At 46.4% G+C, this 23,103-nt stretch overlaps 1 protein-coding gene across 1 annotated transcript; it reads right to left on the bottom strand.

The window, feature by feature from the left end:
- Nucleotides 1-2,766: 2,766 nt before the first annotated feature.
- On the bottom strand, nt 2,767-22,143 carry LOC146178141 (uncharacterized). Its single transcript, XM_084579641.1, has 3 exons — nt 22,138-22,143; nt 20,019-21,924; nt 2,767-2,837 (listed from the first exon to the last, which is right to left on the bottom strand). Exons 1-3 carry the CDS (start codon nt 22,141-22,143, stop codon nt 2,767-2,769), a joined length of 1,983 nt encoding a protein of 660 aa, XP_084435767.1.
- Between the last annotated feature and the right edge of the window lie 960 nt (nt 22,144-23,103).

The raw sequence follows: 23,103 nt of genomic DNA, 5'->3' as shown, positions 1-23,103 counted from the left end.
TTCAGGGTGTCCTGGTCGTGTTTTGTGTCTTCCACGCACGTCCTGTAAGAGCTATCTTTAGCCGACAACGAGCGTACAGAATGATTCGCGTCTGCGCGTCGCAGGCAACCGTTTCAAAGGGCTGTTATGAGCAGTTCGCATGGTGATTCATGTTGGCGAGCGTGTTTTTCATCACGCTCTTTCGTGCTGACAACAAGTAGCAGAATTCAATCGGCAGCCGGACTTGAAATTATTTGTTGTGAGGAAAGCAGAAACTCTTTCAGTTTTCGATGGAGACCGTGTCGTGAGGGAAGGGATCGGGATGCGCATGAAAGAGAGAAAGTGGTGTCATACTGGAAGGAATAACTGCGTCCACACGAGCGCATCTTGCGTTCCGTTTCCGTTGAAACGCGGCCGTTGTTGCTGCGGGCCTGAATTTGGAAAGTCAGCCTCAATACCTGACCACTCTAAACACCTTAGCCGCCGCAACGGTTGGTGGAAAGAACGCCCTCAACAAACCACGACAAACAACAAAACTGCGCATAACGCCAATGGGGTAGGAAATACGAACAAGAAAGCAGCCACTTACGCCCAAAACGCTGCGATAGCTTTGAATGCTTCTCTTTATTTAACTGGATAATTCGAAAGGGAGAGGAAGTGCCCCCAAAGTGGACAATTCTTGGAAAGCACTTGCACGTCCGGCCGTAGCGCTTGCTTCCAGTGTGACAGCTTCTCACAAGCATGTGCCATTGATGGTGAGAAAAGGGGCAGGTGTCATACTTGCGGGCTGCAGTCAACAGAGCATCATGTATACCGTTTATACCCAGCCATATACTGGCGAAGCTCTGTAGTGGAATGAGTATATAGCAGCTGAACATGACAGTTAGTGACCGTGCGCAGAGGAGAGCACAATCAGCTAAACAGCGCGTGGAAAATCAGAAAAGTACGGGGTCGGGGAGACGAAAAAAATAAAAAGCAGCAAACCGGCTCAAACGGAATCTCTGGTGCACTGCTGGTTTTTAAAAAGGTGCCGTAAAACACCTAAGAAAGAACGCGGCTAAAATAAGCAAGGAAGCGAGGTGAAATCTAGATCGAATAAAAAAAGAAACATAAATTGGAGTGTATAAGGTTCCTACGCTAAAAGAATTGTACAGAAGAGACGAGACGAAATGACCGTGAAGAATACCATATACAGATATAAAGCATATGAATAACAAGGGAAGTAAAAAACAACGCAAAATATGCCAATGACTAAAAATAAAAATATGGAATGGAAAAGGTAAAACATTTCCGCTCAAACATAATAGAACTGGATTCTTGTGGGTGACACGACTGTAGAAAAGATGCCACAGATAGCGATCCAATAATTTAAACTCGCAGTAAAAGAAATTAACATAATAGTGCTGGTACACTTCTACCCGACCTTTCTAATGAAATAGGATTCAGTTTTTTTTTTTTTTCTATTTAGCCGTTCTTATGTATTCTGCTTTATTCTTGAATTGCATCAATTTTCTTGTTTTGTCTGGCAAACTTGGCAGTGCTCGACAAGGTTGCTTCCTGATTTGTTATACAGGCATAGTTTATGCTCCCTCGCCCTCTTATGGACGCATCTTTGTGTCTGGTCAACTACCGCAGCTGTAAACGACGTTTGCATAGCATCCAATGAACTGCGTTTGAAGTTTTGCCATATACCGTCATGTCGTTTTCTAATGCCATTCTTCGGAAGTTTGCATTTGGCTGAGAAAAAAATTTTTACATTGGAACATACTGCCAGCTTTTTGAAATTTAGTGAAACCTAATGGAAGTGCGGTATTATCTGGACTACTAAGCTCCTTGCCTTTGTTTTCTTCTCCGTGTTCGCTACTGTGATCCTTTGAGCCCTTAAGTTGATGCCAAAGGCTTCGGCAAACTGTTTCAGTGTCACGTCGACGGGAAGTGCTGCCTCTTGCAGCAGTCAAATTGATTTTGGGTGCTAGCGGCCGTGCGTTGCGTGCAGGATTTTGTTAAGGCTCCATGAAGACAGCTGAGAAGACACGAGCTCTCGCTTAACAACCATATAGTGCTCTCTGTGAATGGACAGTAGACTTTTTTTGGCTCGTGGGTGGTACAGCCAGCACATATTAAGGATGGTGAAATCCAAATTAATATTTTGGACTGGATACCGCCAGCTGTAGGTTATTTCGAAGTGAAGTGTCACCGAACACCCTGCTTTGCAAAAATGCTCTGTACTTCTTTAGACACTATCAAAGTTTTCTTACATATGACACCTGCTCAAAGAAATCAATAGCCAACAAGTATCTGAACACATTCATAGCAGAAGGTCAGAAAGATTAGCTTTAAGTCCCGTAAAAAAGGTGCGACCGAAGAACCCCTGTTTTTGAAAATAGAACTGCCATCCTTCTGAAAATATAGCCGTCGACGCAAGGTTATTTCTCCGCTTTCAGATCGTTCACAGATCCCTGTGAGCAAATCTCTGTGAGAAACTGAATAATAAAGGTCTTTTATATTAATTGAAAAACCTGTAAATGCAGAATGGCACCCTGTTCGAGGTTTCCGATCAATTCTATGGAGCTGCGAAGGATTAATGTTCTTCAGTGTTCAAAATTTATGGTGCACGAGCTCATGAGCTCTTGCCAGGTGCCGTTTTCGAACTCTAAAGGGGCGTTCAGGTTTCTGTGTCTTGGCAGCGTAAAACACTTTCAAGCATCCATTTTTCGTCTTCTCACTTGGTTTCATCAACGTTTCAAGTCTTACTTCTTCCAGCCGATGAATTGCGGCACTTCGACATCACTTCAGGTAGTACTTGGCTTTACTAAAGTTCGTATGAATGGCGGGCAGGGCTTTTTCTTGAAACATGCCTGCAGGTAAGATTGCAAAGCTAACTTGTTTATTGCACTGCAGCGCAACCAGATTCAGTTGGCCCATACATGTGGCCATTTTTTGAAACAGTGGTTTTCTAGCAATCAGGTTATTTTCATTACTTTGGGGAAGCTATCCCCCATTCAATTAGATGCTCTTTGTCCTTTTCCGCGCCGCTGTTAGACGTACGAACATGACCGATCTTTGCTTTTAGTCCTTGATGTATTTTCTGATCGCGTTTCTTTCCCTTGTCATGTGCATGCTTCGAAATTTTATATGCCCTTCCTCACCATCATTTCGTCTCTTCCGCCCACATCTTTTTTTTTTTTTTCTTTTTGGCCTGGGAGCCTTCCCTGGCGAAAATTTTAATACAAATTTGTGTTAGTCTAAGCGATTCTTGTATTTGCTGTGTCTGCTCCCTATTAGTCCCTATTAGTCTGACGAATAGGTTCATTTCCTTTAACATATCCTATATTAGCATGGTACAGTCTTTTATCGCTCAAATAGGTTCTTGTGTTTGCTACACAGGTCCCTTACTAGTCTTGTGCAAATATGTGTTACTTAAATCGAAACCCCTTCTTGCATCATGCTTGGCGTGAGCAGAAAGTGTGAGCAGAAATTGTGACCATTAAGCGTCACCAGAAAACATCCTTCGCACTAAAGAAAAATCTGTCTCCACTGGTAATCGAACCACTATCCCTACGATCCCCAGCCGAGTGCGCAAACCACTACTCCATTCAGGGCTCGTAATCCTCCTTGTGCAGCGTAAGGGTCATACTAGCGATGACAATGACGATGCAGTTAGTGATAATGACTGTAGCAGCGATGACAATAACAGTTAATTTAGTTAGTAGCGATATCGATGATGATAGTAGTGATTACAACGACGATACGGATAATAAAAAAGGGGCCTGTAAAGTAGCTTTTCCCATTTCCGCTCTAGGGTAGACTTAAGCGCAGTCCGATAATTTTTGGAGATGTAGGGGTGTCATGCTTCCTGTAGGTTTTAGGCTGCGTGCACTGAGATGAAGATGTAAATTATATAATGATTACTCTCTAAAAGCACGCATTAAAATATTGATTGCTGATTCCACATTCCCAGAGAACGACTCAGGTGAAGGTTCTGGCTCAGCAAGATGTGACTTCCTATGTAAACGGTTGATAGTCCGTGCAATTTTGAAGCTTGACGGCTGTTGCAGCGTGAAAGCAAACATGAGAGTCATTTGCAACTCATCTCTAGTATAGCGCTAACTGCATACGTTTATTGATCATTTTGTGCTCCAGGCTTCAACAATGGCTACTCTTGCATCGGTAGCTTGTAAACGTTGAAAGGACCACGAAAAACACTTTAGTATGCGGCAAAAAATATGACAATTGGAATGCTGTTAAGCAAAGGAACAGTTATCGGAAAGTGAGAAGATTATGCATGTGATATATAGCTCAAAAGCTGAATACAACTTAGAGATATCGGTGCATAAAGTACTTTGCTATTTCTGCTGAAAAGCCTGTAACGAAGACTACAAATGAGCGACATCTACCACTGATTGCACTTTCGGGAACATTGAAACGCTAGGAAAGCTCTGCGCACATGAATTCATTCCACTAGTCAGCTAAGATGCGTGTTTCACGTCTTCAATAAGTGGGAAGCGTGCCAAACAGGCATAAATCGGCCCTATAATCTTCCTTGGAGAGCACAACCTGTTATTTATTTCCATAGGAAACTTCGTAAATGGCGTCAGGATCATTACTCATCAAAATATTAAAAGTTGGGGATTTTGCACAGTGTAAAGATTTTTCGACGGAAATATCAGAGACTTCGTGTTGACTTAGGTTGGCGATGCTGGTGTCTGATAAGGTACCCATGCTTGATGGAGGAGCACAACTGGTGCAATTGGTAAACTGCCTGAGCAACGGAAAAATTAACGTCACCAACCCGGCTGGCCATTGAAGGAAGGGAGAAACAAACTTGTAAACTTCAGTTCAGCAGCACATATATGCTTATGTACTGGGGCCACCGATGCACCCTCCGAACCATCGCTTACAACAGGGAGCTTGTAAGAAGACGTCACGCTGATAGCAATTGAGTGCATTCCAAGCAGGGTACTCTGAGGCGCCTTCTCTTACGTTCGACTGCCTAGTTCGGTAACAATTAAAAAAAATAAAGAACAAGCCTCATCCGACTTTATTATTGGAAGAGCCACCACGTCCAATATATAAGCGCTGAGCAGCCGCTATCAGTCGGAGCACGCGAACATAAAATCGCAATCAGATGAACAACGCGTAGAAAAACAGAAAAAACATGGTACTGGGCCGACAAAAAAAAAAAAAGGGGGGGGGGGGGCAACAAACCGGCAACAAACTCGATGTATTTACAGTATATTTGCATCACAGCCTGAACTGGCGTAGCAGCGAGCAGTTGTTGTTGTTGTTGTTCAAATAACTTATGGCGCATACCCACAGAGGGGGATCGGCCAAGAATTGGGTAGCAGCAACACGGAACCAGTCCCACTTCGTCGTCATCACCTTGTCCCTTCCGCGAGGCAAAAGAAGGAAACACTTCGTCGTCGTGATCGCCTAAAAATATATACCAAATAAAATGAGGAAGATACAATAGGCGTGTACCAATAGCGAAAATCCTAATAAGCTATCAGTTTATCGAAACCTAATAGGTTATTAGTCCAATAGACATTAATTCCAATACAAATCTGATAGGCTATTTCACATAGCTGAATTGCTATTCCGCTCTTCTAGTATACTAGCCATGTCTGTGCACGTATACCTTAACGTATCGGTCTCCATTTACACTGAGACAGCATAAAGACAGAGTACAAGTCTTATGCACCTGCTGCGTTGAAATAGACGGCCTTCATTGGCTTTTATAACCCCTCTGAATAGCGCAATCAAATGTACTCTTTGTGATTGGTAGGCCAGCGACTCTACCTCAATAAATGGTACAACTAGATATCTGTTTTAGGTCGTATAAAGCTGACCAGGTTCTTTCGCAAAATTGTGTTGATTTAAGAAAGCGACATAATCTGTTGACGGGTCAAAAAATAGATTCCTTTCTCGTTTAATGCTCTTCCTTTGTCTTCCTCCTGAACATATGCAAATTCGTGTCAGATTAAAGGGGACATATACAGAAATGCCATGAAGTATTAAAACAGGACGCTGGGTCTCCAAACGACCAAGAAAAACCTTAGATCATCTAGGGATAAATCCTGTTGGCCTCACTCTGCGCGACAAAATAATCGCGAAGATGGATATAGTAACTGATGACTATTGTTACGTAATCGCGAAAAGTCCGGTAGCCACAAACGAAGACATTGGCGTTGCACTTGAATTAACTGTTTATTGGGCTACAGTCACAGTGATAAAGCCGCATGCGGGTGACTGTTGAAAATAACTTAATAAAGATTTCAAAGGCTCGCGGCACTATTACGTGGTCTCGCAGGCCGCGCCATCTGGCCGCCCGTGCCCTGGTTGGGAAATTTGTTGCATCGCTGTTCGACAGATGACACTGCCTGTCTAACGGTCTGCTTCGCTTGTTTTGACGAAACGTTCCGCCGCAGTCGACTGCAGTTCTTCGCCGATTTCGAAAAATACAGGCAAAATCAGATGTTATATCACTTGCTGAAAAGCGTAGACAATCAAAAGTTACCTTTTCGTCAGATTTTCAGCCCAAACAATCCAGCTAATTTCGTAAAATACTTTTTTTTTTTTTTTTTTTACTACCAGAGTGACAAATACAGAACACCCTGTATGTGGCGAACATGTACTCACTGTTGTATAAACCTTAAATGGGAGCCGCAAAATGTTTCTCTCGGTTAACCTACTCACGCAAATGCTCGAAACTTTGGCGGGCAGATCACGTACAATCTATAATTTCCAGTGTCAAAATTGGAATATATGTACTTACCTTGTCAGAATACAAATAATTATAATCAGAGTCGTCTGCAATGCTGGCGACTCAAAACAAGTCACTTTCGCATAGCTGATCGATCCAGTGGCGCTATCTAGTGTATAAGATTAGGAAGCAGTGATGATTGTTGCGGGAGTGAGCTAACGTTCTTTAGAGGCTAGTTTGAAGATGCTTTGTTGACTTTTAAACATGTTAATCGCATAAACTGTTGCTTGCACATTCATTCATTCATTCATTCATTCATTCATTCATTCATTCATTCATTCATTCATTCATTCATTCATTCATAAATATTTATTCATAAGGATGCCGTGATGAGGCCTACAGGTGAAGGGGGTAGGTTAGGTGATGTTGAGGGCGCCAGACTCCGACATGAAGTCTAGCAGGGCACTAAGCTGGCGCTTGGCCACTGTAGCTTGGCATCGGTATAGTGCCTAGAATTCTAGGCACTATAGCATCGGTATTGGGGCTGTCCAATCTTCGTATGTCATAATGTGGTGAGCAGATGTGTAGCCTGTGTGGAGGCTCGCCGTGCCAGGACAGGTCCAGATCAAGTGCTGCAGATTCAGCAGGGCAGTTGGGGCAGCAGATCCTGGTTCAGCGCCATCTATTCAGGATGTCCGGTGTGTATGCTGTACCGGCTCGCGCCTTATGAATGAGAACTTGGGCTGGGCGAGAAAGGTCGGAAGGAATATCGGAGGAGTAATGTCGAGGACAAGGTCCCGCAACAAACCCGTCCGTTCATGTTTAAGCCATGTGATGACAGAGTCCGGTATGACGAGGGAGACTGAAGAACAGTAATGGTGGTCCGAGTTTGACTGGCCTACATCAAGGCTATGCCGGCGTTCTTCTTGTCTCTTGTTCGTGATGTCCAGGTGTCCAGTGAATCCGTACGGAGACTTCTGAGGTCTCTTGCAGGTAGTGGCAGTGCTGTTTGATGCGGTGTGCACGCAGGTCTTGTAAGAACGGGCTTTCGGAGCTTCATAGTCTCGTGACTGTCGGTGTAGACGAGGATGATACTATCTGTTTCTTTGTTGCATAGTTGAAGGGCCTCGTCGAAGGCTGTTAACTCGTGTTCAGTTGCGGACCAGTACATGCGACCACTGTGCGGTTGTGAACCCTCGTGATAGTAGACGGTGGTGGCAGACGTGACGCCGGCGTCATCGTCATGGCATAGGGCGGCGTCAGTATAAATGCGGAGACCGGTGTGCTGGTCTTGTATATCAATTACCTTTCATTGCCGGTGATTTCTTCCTGGCCCGTTGGTGTTGGCTGGAAGGGGTTTTGGATCCGTTACCAATGTTTCTGTCCATGGTGCTGTAAGGCGGTCCAATATGCGCTAGTGAAGATTTACTTCATCAAGGATTCGAATAAGGAGGCGCTGCCCGTTGGGTGTGTGTCGCAGGCGAGTTTTATGATTGGCTCGATGCGTAGCAATAAGTGCATCCACTGGTGGGAGCTGGGCGAATCTGGCGAACCAGATTCCAGTCTACCTGATCGCCTTCGCTTACTAAATATTAATGCATGGAGTATCGCCAATAAATTTTCTGCTCTCTCTCATTCATTCGTACATCTCCTTAAGTAGTTGCCCTCACAGAAACGTGGTTGCACAACGGGATTTTCGACGTGGAATTCACTCGCCGAACTACATCACTCTTTGAACGGACAGGCAATTCGGTAAATCAGAGCTTAGATTCTCCGTTCTCCCTGCTCCTTTAGATACAGAATCGGTCTGGTGCAAACTTTGCTTGAAAAAAAAAAATGCATTTTTTAATCGGTTAATACTATCGCCCACCGGGAAAATTGGCTGAATCGTTGCATGCAATCGAAATGTTCATACACAAGCTCAATCTAGGTTCTTCTAACTTCATTTGTCTTGGTGATCTCAATGCGCCAGGAATTCATTGGCCTTCTGTGTCGACGCATAGTCATGATGTCTCTTTTCATAGGGAATTATTTCATCCTGAAATTTGGCCTTACTCCGATTGTTTCTGAGCCTACCAGTCTGTCCTGGACCTTCATACTTTCCCGTCCATGGTTACCGTTCTGAAGTGTACATGGCATTTCGATCATGCGCAAGACTGTTTTTGTTTCTCTTCCGTGCATTCTTCCTAAGCCACCATTCGTTCTTACTTCATTTCATGATTTAATTTACACTGATGACACCTCTATTATAAATTTATTGGCGGACGGTTTCGACACTTTTAAAACACATTGCTTATCGTGTGACGTGAATGTACTGGTGACGAATTTTGAAGGTATACTGTCACGTCGTGTATCGAACGCTTCATTCCCGTGAAAACAAAAAAAAGAAATATAGCAACATCCCCTGGATGACCAGAGATATATTATATCTGTCACGCTGTGCTCGCAGGCTTAGACGACTTAATTGTTCCCATAACCCCGTACTCATCGCTAGGCTCACTGAGGCAAAGGAGGAACTTCGCGCAAAAACAAATCAGCTAAAGACTTTTTTCATAGCGTGTAGCTACTAGATGTGTTAAAATGTAATCCCTGTAAGTTCTGGGATGCCATTCTGCGTCGTGACAGCTCTTGTATGCCCTTTTTCGTGAACAATGTAACGACTAGGGATCAGTTAGTAATTTCTAACGCCTTCAAGATTTACATTCAATTCTAACTCGTGATAACCATGCAGTTGCTCTGCTTTCAGTCTCTCATCCAACTCACTATTAACGATATCTTACCTAGGACAGGGGTCCTGAATATCATACTAAACGTTGATACAAAGAAAAGTGAAGGACCTGATGGCATCCTAAACTTGTTTCTTGTTCGGTACGCCTCAAGGACTTCACGTTACCCTACTCTTATCTTAAACAAATCACTAGCCTCCGGCATAGTTCCTTCATCATGGAAGATGTCCAAAGTGATTCCGTTACATAAATCAGGAAATAAGCAAAAACTTTCCAACTACCAGCCAATATCTTAACTCCTTACTCATGCAGAAAACTAGCCACATAATATATAAATATATTATGGAATTTCTCGAATCAAGTTCCATTCTTTCTGATATTCAGCATGGATTCAGACGCGGATTTAGCACAACAACGCAACTTGTCGAGTTCACTCATGACATATCTTATAACCTGGATAAATGATTTCATATTGGTGCTATATTCATAGATTTTTCCAAGGCTTTTGACACCGCACTTCGTTCAAAACCACTGTCAAAATTGATACCATTCTCAACAATTCTCATTTAATGGACTGGATCGCAGGTATTTTTGTCCCACAGTTCCCGATTCGTATCTTCTAACTCAATAAATTCTTCGGCAGCAGATGTGTCATCAAGCATTCCTCAAGGGTCGGTCCTCGGACCTCTCCTCTCCTTGTTGTATATAACGACTTACCTTCTGAGCTTTCCTCTAAAATTCGAATGTATGCAGACGACTGCGTACTATACGACATAATAGCACCTCCCCTTCATCATATTCTCCTCAATGAATAATTGGTTAATTTTTTCAGATGCTGTGAAACATGGCAAATGCAGATTAACTTTTGTAAGACGGTAGTGATGTTCTTTACTAATGCAACTTGCACGTCCTTCTCCAGCTACGAATTTAATGATTATCACACTCAACGAATATAAGTATCTTGGTCTCATATTCACCACTAACATGTCCTGGTCGAAGCACATTTATTCTATTACGACCAAAGCTCTGCAAAAACTAGGCTATCTGCGTCGTGCGCTGTCCAATTCTCCACGCGACACCAAATACTATTGTAAAAAAACACTTATCTGCCACATACTTGACTATGTTAGCATAATCTGGGATCCATACGAGCAACTCGAAATAGACATAGTTGAGAACGTCCCCCCCCCCCCCCCCCCCCAAAAAAAAAAAAGAGAAAGCTATTAGATATATCAACCACCATTATGACTATCAGTTTTCGCCATCGTCAGCAATGTGCTCACTTAATCTAACATATCTCTCTCTGAACAGCGGTACGTGAACTCTAAAAATTTTTCATGGCATTATTCACTCGTCCTGTCGCCGCTCCAGCAACGCATATACCACCTTCGCTAAATTATCTTCCAGTAGAAGATATCACGCGCTTAACGTTACACTTTTTTATGAGCGTACAAATACTTTTAAACATAGCTTTTTTTTCCCCAAAACAATTGAATTTTGGAATTTACTACCAGGTACAGATCGCTCACTTCCATTAAGCCAATTTTTGTCTGTGCTTCAATGTCATCGTCCCTAACCTTTTTTGCTGCATCATTGGTGCTGTATTCATTTGCTCTTGAATTATATTATATTCCCTCTCCTGCTATCTCCATTGGGGCTGCAGTATAAATAAATAAATAAATAAATAAATAAATAAATAAATAAATAAATAAATAAATAAATAAATAAATAAATAAATAAATAAATAAATAAATAAATAAATAAATAAATAAATAAATAAATAAATAAATAAATAAATAAATGAAAACACAACTTCGATAAAATGTGTCTTTACCGGCAACCTTTCTGTGTCATCTCTTAAGCTTTCGTCTTTTTCACTGTCACCAATCATCATCAACGACGTCTTGAGAACTGGATAAGGCATACTAGATAAATAATGTTGGTGGCGTAGCGCCAGGGCGGGACAGACTCCGTCACAGTAAGGATTTGACTTGGCTAGGACCTGTCTGGTCCACCTGGTAAAAAAGGGAAGCCTTAGTACCAATCCAATCCGATTGCACACGGAATCTATGAAACGCTGGCGGATATCCCGGATGTGAACGTGACTATCACAGAAGAAGAAGAATTCGAGCGAGACACCGTGCGGTCGTTCCACGTCGTCCGAGCAGGAACTGGTACACTCCCAAGGCGAGACCTCAGCTGCTACACCAGAACTACCCTCGGCGACAAGCGTGAGTGCAGCTGCTCTTCTGGAGACGCAAGGCGCTTAGCGCTATAGTTGTGCTAGTACACGTAACATAATGCGACCACCATGGGTACCTAATTATCGAACAGGCAACCTGCAATGTCCTGCGCGTCTAAGACTTGTCGTCAGCCGCCTCCAACGAACGCGAAACCACTGTCGGGCATGGCTCTTACAGGTCGTAGCTACCAGCTGGCATGGCCGGGAACTAATCCTTCGATAGTTTGTGCGACCTAGAGAGACCGCATATCAGAAATTTCCAAGGAGTTTCAACTCGCTTTGGGCATTTGACGTGGGAGAGTGGATAAGTATCAACCTTCCAATGCTCTTATATGCCGAGTCACGCACGCTACACGTAGCCTACGCAAGCACGTTCATAAGGTTATGTTAAAGCACAGCTTCTTTAGATGTCGGGCGATCGCCTACGCTACCACGTCGTACTCTTAAAGGTGGGGCTTAAGTGTCCATTCTAATTTTTTTTTCGAGTGTATTTCTAGTTCGGCGGGCACTTTTTCTTTGTTCTTTGATGATTCTTGGCATATCGCACCCTTGCTCGCAACTGCAATTAGCTCTTGTCTGTCCTCTGTGTTACTCTGTGATCTGCCTTAGTTCTGATTCGCGAATATGATGAAATCTACAGATGACGCACCCTCCTGCAACTTCGAACGGACGAAGAGGTTAATACCATATCCGTTCTATTTCAAGTGGTACTGCTTCTGTCTACGCTATGAGCAAAGGCGGGTGGCTAGAAACGTGCTAAGGCCAATGCGGCTAAAATGATTTCTCTTTTCGCTAGGCTGGATACCACGGCTCTGCATGCAATCAGCACGGCAAACGCAGGTTTACTATAGTTTCGGTTTTAGAGGTGTAGATGACCTTGCCATACATCAGTGTCCGAGCACTTCGAGACATTGGTGTTTTAGGCGTTGGTTATTAATTAAAAACTTTTACTAGCCCCTTCACGAGAACAGCCTGCAGCGTTTATAAAAGGAGCACAGAGATGTTACTACTATGCCACTGGCAGGAAGTGATGTCCAGGGACATGGATTGCAGGCTTGGAGCTAGGTGGCATGTATATGCTTCTGTCCGGTCGTCCTCACCAGCAGAGCTCTGACAGAGGGTAACTGGCAGGTGACATGGCCATGCATTGATTGGTAGGCTATTTGTGTGACGTCATGAGACCTCATGTCATGGCTGCAGGAGCTGCCATCTTGTGCAGCACATTTGAGGTAGGAATAGAAACCCACCGGGACTTTTGAATTCAGTCAGACATGTTACTCCTAGGTCTTGCAGGGACATTCGAACGGTTTGACTGAATCAAGGGTAAATATATACGAGGATTTTCCGTAAATTAAGTTTCCCAATGAGCTGCAGTCACGAGGAACGCTGTTATGCGGGATCCGGCAACACTGGCAAGAAATTAGGATAACACTAAATTCTGGTGTACGCTCCATGCTTGTGTACGGTACCAGGACATAGTGAGATATGCATGGCCATAAATTTTGCAATGTAACGTTTTATATAGTTGTGAATCATTTCGCATATGCATTGTGCAACGTACCGCTACTCAGCCTTTGCTAGTAAGATACTGATAACGGTATAGTCCTTGTCAGCGCTCTGCGCTGATCGCGGGCGTATGCCTTCTCGAGGTGAGGAAACCGAAGTTCTGACAATGAAGCGCTGGCCCTATCTGTAGTTCTCTGCCGCTCTGTGGTCCTCGCTGACTTTCGCGAGACTTTAGTCTGTCACAATATACAATATGTACAAACATTACACATATTCATGATTCGCTGCCGTAGTTATTACTCAGTAATTATTCTCGCATTCTCACACATCAGCAATCTGTGTATAATTTTCATTTAATTTGTGATGCGATATACGTTGCACTCAGCTTCACTAATCTATGTAGGTTATGAGGGGCACCGTAGTGAAAGGCTCAGGAGTAGTTTCTACCACCTGGGAGTCTTTCCTGCATAGATAGGAATGTTTCTCTAGCGCAAAGCTGTTAAGTCTCCCTTTCAGTTTCAGCGAGAAATTTGGTGTCGTCCGGAAGGCATCGGCGTGTCGAGAAACCACATTACGCGTGACGTCATAGATGGGAATGGAGCAATTCAGAAGAGAACTTATATTCTGAATTAAAGGCAGTATATGTCAGACGAATTTATAAAGTAATTGATATTAAGTAAAATATTTCTATGGTTTAGGTAGGATTCGAAAAAGAGGGCCTTTCAGTTGCCGTCTATGCACTTTAGCGATAGACCAACGTTGACTTGTTTGGTAATAGGGGGCGATATGCGTGCGAGTTGGCTTAATTGAAGCTTGGCACTGACCTCCAGTTGGCATCTGGATGCTGCCTCGAGCATCTGAAAGCGAAGCCACTGAAAATTACAGGGCTTTTATCGGAAGTCAGCCTTTGACAGTGCAAGAAATGGGCCAATCACCATGCACAGGTTTCAGGCTGCAACTTCCGTTTTCGACTTCGCAGTTTGTTGTTTCGTCCATCTTGTTTTTTCTCACGACAGTGACTGCCTGTTGTGCCGTCAATTACTTGAGGATACCAGCAAAAGCTTCAGAACAGAGGTTTCAGGAAAAAAGGGTCTTATGCATTTCAACAGAAGGGCACCGGCAGTCGACACATACAGAGCTGGTCCGCTCTCCTATGTCTCTTCCCGTTGTGCTAGCGCCGCCCATGGTGGGCATCGTGATGCACGTTCCCGCGCATCAAGGTAGGCGGAAATCTTCGCGCAGCCGACTGCTGTGTCGAGTTGTTTCGATTCAGCCGAGGCGAGAAGCGGTTATGCTTTATGGTTGTGCAGGTGGTGTTGGTTCATTTGGGCGCTTGCAAATAATATTTTACTGCTTGTCCAACGGAGGCTACCAAGTAGTGTCTCACATTGTACCGAAGAAGGTATCATGTCTTAAGGGGCTTATATTCGTCATGTAATGTGGAGTTGACTTGGAACAGCGCTCGTCCTCCGTTTGTAGTTTAATTTCTCGCGCTGGTTTCCTTGTGACCAGACCGATTATTCAGCACACTTCTGTAAGTGCAACTTTACAGGCTTGACTGAGAACAGAGTTAGGCGAAAGCAATCGTTGATCAGGTAAAAAATTTCTTAAATCAATAGGCATCGTCACCAACCATCGAAGCGACGAGACATATGTGCTGCCTGCAACTCGCACCACTGGCACCGTTGAGGGACGGATGTCCGAACTTCCGCCGTCGCTCGCCGTTTGTTACGCTAACAATCCAGTTTTACAATGAACATAGTCTGAGTGTTATTTCGTTACTGCTGTTGTACACTTGCAAGACAACAACCACGGAAGAACGTAATGTAATATATGTACGTACAGGATCGTGCAGTCTTACTTTCAACACGGTCGCAGTCTTCAAAGTTTTATTGTGTCCGACCCGTCCATGAACTGAAGCTTATGGCAGTGCATGCAAGGCACCACCTCCGGGCACGTCTGTGATTGCATCATTTTGCTTCTATATGCGGCCACGTCGAACGGGATGGAGTTTGGAGATGAAGCTCAAAGTCTCTGAGTCGGACGTGACGGCCACTTTTCCTCGGTTTATCTGTAATTGCTCGTTTCTCTGACCGAGGCTCCCAATTTCTCGCGTTCACATTGCTCGTTTATATATATTGTAGTGTCACACCAACGCTCGGTGATTTTCGACGGTGACAAAGACGACGAGCGTATGTGGAAAGGCGCGTGCTAAAAAAGAAGACGGCAGACAAAAGACGAAGACGCAAGAGACTGAGGCGCTAGTTAAACGGTCGACCTGAACACCGACCTGAGCTTCAACGCACCCTTACATTTGGTGGAGGCTGCTCTTCGTTCCCTCCTCTCACGCTGGAGCTTCGCAGCCGCACACTCGCTCCGCCATCCGCTATGCCTGAGGCAACAAGCCAGACCGCCACTCCACACTCGACTGATCCCACCGCTTCCCCTACAATCCTGTGCTCTGGTGGGCTTCGCCAGCGTGACCCCAGCTTTTTCAGTGGCGCCGACGACCAAGATGTAGACGATTGGCTATCCTCCTACGAACGCGTAAGCGCCTACAACAAGTGGGACGACACCACGAAGTTAGCCAACGTCCTCTTTTACCTGACCGATGTAGCAAATTTATGGTTCCGCAACCACGAACCCGACCTACCCACCTGGTCGGTTTTCAAAACGAGCTTTTCCGAGGTGTTCGGCCGCCCCGCTGTGCGCAAACTGCGCGCCGAACAACGCCTCGAAGCCCGCGCTCAGAATCCCGATGAAACGTTCACCAGCTACATAGAAGACATTGTGGATCTTTGTAGACGTGTTGATCCTTGTATGTCTGAAGCGGACAAGATCACCAAAATCGTGAAGGGAATCTCCGACGATGCATTTCACATGTTGACGGCCAGAAACCCCCAAACCGTCGTCGAAGTGGTTCAGACGTCCTCAAAAGGCAACGAGCTTCTACCCGGCGTTCTCTCGTGAACGATCGGTTATTCGTACCTCCGACAGCATGCGGTCTCACTTCTGAACCACCTTCCCTCCTTCCCGAGATCAAGGCCTTTATACGGGAGGAAGTGGCTCGCCAACTATCGCTCCTCCCTGCTTCTGCCGTAACCACCCCGTCGATAGATTCTGCAATTCGACGCACCATCCAGGAGCAAGTTGCAGAAGTTTTACCGCCAACCTCTCAAATTACGCCTGTGACAGCCCCGTTAACGTACGCCGCTGTCGCCGCCAGACCACCACCACCACCACCTCCGCCCCGCCCTTATCTGCCTCCTCGATGTCCGGTCAAAAATCCATGGCGGACCTCCGACAACCGCCCAATCTGTTATTCATGTGGCGTTCCTGGCCACGTCGCCCGGCTTTGTCGCCAACGCACGCAGTCATACCGCAATGGCCCCCGCCTGTACAGTTACAACTACAGTTCAAACCTTGAACCTTCCCCTCCCCCTGTCCCTGCTGGCACTTCTACCGACTCATTTTATCCTGACCGCTCCTCCCACTCCTCCCGTCGATCGCCGTCTCCCCGCCGTCGTTCCCTCTCGCCGCTGCGCCGTCGCTCTCCTGCTGGCCCGGAGGAAAACTAACAGCCGCAGTTCCGGAGGCGAGAACTGCGTTTTCCTCTACTTGTGCAAGTCCTCCGTCTTCCCCGACCAACGTTATCGAAGTGTTTGTTGATGGCGTCGCAGTTCTCGCTCTTGTGGACACTGGCGCCGCTGTGTCTGTTATAAGTGCCAACCTTTGCCGCCGACTTCGTAAAGTTACGACGCCTGTTTCGAAATTTTTTCTCCGAACTGCCAGCTGACATCGCATTCAACCACTTGCGGCGTGCACAGCTCGAATTGTCATTCAGGGTGTTTTGTACGTCGCCGAATTTCTTGTGCTGCCTCACTGCTCTCATGAAATGATTCTGGGTTGCGACTTTCTTACCAGTCATCATGCGATTATTGATTGTGCCCGAGCCAGCATCGAATTGTCTCCGCTTTCACCGGCCGCCTCGTCTGACACACCGCTTCACGTCGACAAGATAACTGTGGCCGAAGATACTGACATCCCCGCCTGCTCTACCGTCCTCGTGCCCGTTTCCTGCGCCGACTTTTCTGATTCGACAGTTCTGTTCACTCCGACTCACGCCGCTAATCGTCGCCATTGCTTAGTCCTGCCTTTCGCCCTTCTGACTTTCTGTGGTGGCTACAGCGCCATATACGTCTCTAACCCGTCGCCTTGTCCGTCAACGCTTCTTCGTGGAGAACGTCTTGGTCATGTCGAGTCCTTTGATGACGCTATGACATTTGCCGTCTCAGAAGACCCAACCCCACTGCAACTCGATACTATTGACTTGCCCGCTTCTGTACAGAACGACGACTCCACTGCAGCTTTTTCTGGCTGTCTGGATGCCAGCCTTTCAGCAGATAAACGCGACCAGCTCGTCAGCTTGCTGCAGCGCTTCCGTTCCTCATTCGACCTTCCTCGGACATCTTTGGGGCGCACATCCGTAGTCACTCACTGCATCGACACCGGTACGCACGCCCCGGTACGCCAGCGCACTTATCGGGTATCGGCTGCTGAACGTCAAGTTATCACCGAGCACGTTAATTACATGCTTCAGCGTGGCGTCATCCAGCCTTCGCACAGCCCTTGGGCCTCTCCAGTTGTTCTCGTGAGGAAAAAGGATGGCTCTATACGGTTCTGTGTTGATTACAGGCGTTTGAACAAGATAACGCGAAATGACGTATACCCCCTTCCACGTATTGATGACGCTCTCGATTGCCTTCAAGGCGCCGAATTCTTTTCATCTCTGGATCTTCGCTCGGGCTACTGGCAGGTACCCATGGCAGCTGACGATCGACCAAAAACCGCCTTTGTGACACCTGATGGTCTCTATGAATTTAACGTCATGCCGTTTGGATTGTGCAACGCTCCGGCCACCTTCGAGCGCATGATGGACACAATTCTGTGCGGACTCAAGTGGCATGACTGTCTTTGTTACCTGGACGATGTTGTCGTGTTTTCAAAAGATTGTACGTCACATTTGGACCGTCTCGAGCGTGTGCTAAAGTGTTTGACTGATGCCGGCCTGCAACTAAATTTGAAAAACTGCTGCTTCGGGGCTCGCCAGCTTTCTATATTGGGACACGTTGTTTCGAAAGACGGTGTTCGTCCAGATCCTGCGAAACTCCGTGCAGTAGCTGAGTTTCCACGCCCAACTTCTCTAAAGGAGCTGCGTAGTTTTATCGGGCTGTGCTCGTATTTTCGTCGCTTCGTCCGCAATTTCGCTTTGATCATCTCGCCGCTGACTGATCTCCTTGCCGGTGACGCCATTCTTTCGTCTTGGACATCCGACTGTGATGAGGCCTTTTCGACACTTCGGCGCCTTATAGTGTCGCCTCCGATTCTCCGCCATTTTGACCCTACGGCGCCTACCGAAATTCACACTGATGCCAGCGGTGTAGGTCTCGGCGCTATCCTTGCACAACGAAAGCCCGGCAACCCAGAGTACGTTGTTGCTTATGCCAGCCGTACCTTAACAAAGGCCGAAAAGAATTATTCTGTAACCGAAAAGGAGTGCTTGGCCATCATTTGGGCCATTGGGAAGTTCCGCCCATATCTCTACGGTCGTCCCTTTTCTGTTGTTACGGACCATCACGCACTCTGCTGGTTGTCCACCCTTAAAGACCCATCCGGCCGTCTTGCTCGTTGGGCCCTCCGCTTACAAGAGTACGACATTCAGGTCACCTACCGGTGTGGCCGTAAGCATTCTGATGCTGACGCCGTGTCTAGGTCACCTCTTCAATGTGGCTCTGACTCGACAGCTATCACCATAAGTGACTCATTTTCGCTAGAAATTGCCGACATGCCCAATGAACAAAGGCAAGACCCTTGGATCGCTTCTCTTCTCACGCTTTTATCTACACCTTCCCTGCGCCCAGCTTCACGAACGCTTCACCGCCAAGCTCGTCATTTTTCCATCCGCGACGGCATTCTTTTTCGCCGAAATTACCTTTCCGACGGACGCAAGTGGCTCCTTGTCATTCCTCGGCATCTCCGTTCGGAAATATGCGCCGCTTTTCACGCCGATCCTCAGTGTGCCCACGCCGGAGTGTTGAAAACTTACACCCGTTTTCGCCTCCGCTATTACTGGCAGGGTATGTACCGCTTCGTGCGTCATTACGTTCGCGCATGCCAGGAATGCCAACGCCGCAAAAACCCTCCACACCACTCCACCGTTCCGATGCAGCCCTTGCCCTGCCCCAGCCGACCATTCGATCGTGTTGGTATTGATCTTTACGGGCCACTACCAGTCACTCCAGCTGGTAACCGTTGGGTCATCGTGGCTGTTGACCACCTTACCCGCTACGCAGAAACATCTTCCTTACCTTCTGCGTCGGCGCCAGACGTTGCGTCTTTCGTCCTGCACCATCTCGTTCTGCGCCACGGTTCACCTAAAGAATTGCTCAGTGACCGTGGCCGTGTTTTGCTTTCCGAGACCATTGAAGCCCTTCTTCAGCAGTGCCGCATTGTCCACCGTTCTACCTCGGCCTACCATCCGCAGACGAATGGCATGAAAATTGACTGAAGATAAAGCGCACGGGAAGACACACACAAGAGAGGAAGACACAGGACACGCGCTAACTCACATCTGGTTTATTGCAGCAATAACAGCAAATATATGCTGAAAAGGGGTCATGCGCAGTACATAACAATCACATAAAGATAGGAAAAAAAATATAAGGAATATTACAAAACATTATCAAGGAACATCACAAAACCCGATCAAGAAAACTGATCTCTGCCTTCCAGAGCCGCACCGACGTATCGCTGACACACCTATCTCCCCTTTTCCCGATATGGAATGCCTCCACAAGCTCACGCGCTGTCTTATCACGGCCTCTGCCCAGAATCTTAATGTCAGCCAGTCGCGGCTGGCACGCAGTGCAGTTCGCGCAATGCGCTGCCAAATTTGACCCTCCACTCCTTAAAGCCCGCAAATGATCCCCTGCTCGATCATTAATACAGCGCCCGGTCTGGCCAATGTAGGCCTTCCCACAGGTCAGCGGGATCTCATAAACGACCCCCATGCAGCAGTCGACAAACCGCTTAGCATGTTTTTTCTCACAACCGCTCGGTTTTCCAGCACGCGAAATGCGTGAGCAAAGCTCCGCCATCTTCTTCGGAGCGGAGAACACCACCGGCACGCCATGTCTGTTCGCCACTTTCTTCACGTGGTGCGCAACCTTATGCATATACGGTACCACAACAGGTTTAGCCGTATTTCTCACCGGAGCAGTTTTCTTTCCAAACATGGCTCGCTTGGTTTTCCGGAGCAGGGCTTCCGTCACTGACATAATGACCGCGCAGGGGTACCCAGCAGACAGCAACCGCTGTATTTGCCTATTAAAACTCGACTGCACAGCATGCGGGCACGACTTCGTGAGGGCAGACCCTAAGCATTGGCTAGCGATAGCTCTTTTAACAGTTTTAGAATGTGCCGAAGAGTAGGGCAAAAGTTGTTTCTGTGCCCGCGGAGCGTACAACCAACAAACATGATCATTCCCTAAAGTAACGTTAATATCTAAAAACTGCAATGAACCCTGTGAAGGAAGCTCATGAGTGAAAACCAGACCTCTCCCATTCTGCCGAAAGTTGTCCAAAATCCCACCCACCGCGTCAGTGTACGTCGAGTTTGGTAGCTTGTTAAGAACAATCAGAAAATCATCCACGTACCGAAATACCTTTAGAACACCTTTCCCATTAAAGCTCTGCTCAAGGGCGCGGTCAACAAAAGCTAAAAACACATTACAAAGAACCGGGGCAACACAAGAACCAATACATATCCCTTGTTTCTGGCGATAAAATCTGTTCTCAAAAGAGATAAACGTAACACCAATATAAAACTCAAGCACACGTATAAAATTATCCACTGTTAGACCACTAGATTTCTGAAATTGCACAACCCCACTTTCTTCAATAGCATCTCTCACAGCAACGAACAGGGCAGCATGAGGCACCGAATAATATAAATCTTCCACGTCTACAGAGAACACATAGCCAATCGACTTATTATCCTCGAGAAAGCTCACCACTTCATTCGAATTCTTCGTTAAAAAGGGGTCTTGAAACTGCAGTGAATTTAAATGCTTCTGAAGGTACTTGCTTAATACATGCTGCCAAGTACCATTTTCACTAACAACAGACCTAAAAGGCACATTCAGCTTATGTGTTTTAGCCGTAAAAAACACTGAGAGGGCATTGCACCTAGTACTAACAATATCATTTGCTAACCTGTCGAGAACCAAGTCTTTGCACAAGGCAGCCGCTTTACCCTTCACTCTAGTGGCGCTGGACTTTACTTCCTCGAAATTCTTGGCGATCGCATCTTGCGCTCTCCTGTGGTATTCCTCTTCAGTCAACACCACGAAGCCTCCTTCCTTGTCAGACTGAAGCAGTCGTAACTCATTGTGCTGGAAGAAGGACACAACCTTCCCCCACCCATCCTTGGAACGGCCCGCGGAGGTCTTGGCAGTTTTCATCAGCGCGTCCACACCATCAAGAAGGCATCTTTCTTGGTCTTCTCCTGCAGCCTTCCTAGCTATTTGCCGATTGAGCGCGAGCAATTCATGGCCCGGTACACTTGGTTCCTGACAGAATTTGGGACCCTTGCTTAAAATATTGGAAATGTCCCCCGGCAACACCGTATCACCAACCACTGCCACATCAGTAGCCCGACGAACACAGCTCTGCCTGCCCTCAGTCGAATGCAAGGCTTGGTTCAAGGTCTGGGCCCAGAGGAATTCCGTCAGATTAGCCGCATGGCGTCTAATGGCACGTAGCTTGATCTCGGCTAACCAACCAGGGTCTAACGCATAACACAGGGCCCGCAAATGGTCCTGACATCTTCGCACTTGTCGCCACAGCTCGGACCTCAACAATTTAAAAAAACTCTTCAAAAAGTATCCAGGCGGTCTCAGAAATCCCAGAAAGGCACTCACGTCCATCGGCAACAGACCCTTCCGAAGGCAGAAACCAATGAATCTTGCACGGCAGGTTAATACGGCAATGAAGGAAACACACATGTTGACTTGTGACGGAGAATTAGAAGAACCACATATAAAAGAGCCCTCATTGCTTGAAAGGTAGTTTAACAAAACTTGAAGTTGGGCTAGATGGTGCATTGTAAATTGACTGAAGAAAAAGCGCACGGGAAGACGCACACAAGAGAGGAAGACACAGGACACGCGCTAACTCACATCTGGTTTATTGCAGCAATAACAGCAAATATATGCTGAAAAGGGGTCATGCGCAGTACATAACAATCACATAAATATAGGAAAAAAAAATATAAGGAATATTACAAAACATTATCAAGGAACATCACAAAACCCGATCAAGAAAACTGATCTCTGCCTTCCAGAGCCGCACCGACGTATCGCTGACACACCTATCTCCCCTTTTCCCGATATGGAATGCCTCCAAAAGCTCACGCGCTGTCTTATCACGGCCTCTGCCCAGAATCTTAATGTCAGCCAGTCGCGGCTGGCACGCAGTGCAGTTCGCGCAATGCGCTGCCAAATTTGACCCTCCACTCCTTAAAGCCCGCAAATGATCCCCTGCTCGATCATTAATACAGCGCCCGGTCTGGCCAATGTAGGCCTTCCCACAGGTCAGCGGGATCTCATAAACGACCCCCATGCAGCAGTCGACAAACCGCTTAGCATGTTTTTTCTCACAACCGCTCGGTTTTCCAGCACGCGAAATGCGTGAGCAAAGCTCCGCCATCTTCTTCGGAGCGGAGAACACCACCGGCACGCCATGTCAGTTCGCCACTTTCTTCACGTGGTGCGCAACCTTATGCATATACGGTACCACAACAGGTTTAGCCGTATTTCTCACCGGAGCAGTTTTCTTTCCAAACATGGCTCGCTTGGTTTTCCGGAGCAGGGCTTCCGTCACTGACA

Source organism: Amblyomma maculatum, chromosome 9 (assembly GCF_055883805.1).
Source record: "Amblyomma maculatum isolate TAMU_Amacu chromosome 9, ASM5588380v1, whole genome shotgun sequence".
In the NCBI taxonomy this organism is placed as follows: domain Eukaryota; kingdom Metazoa; phylum Arthropoda; class Arachnida; order Ixodida; family Ixodidae; genus Amblyomma; species Amblyomma maculatum.
The sequence above is the reverse complement of the archived record's forward strand: the minus strand, read 5'-3'. Positions and strand labels throughout refer to the sequence as shown.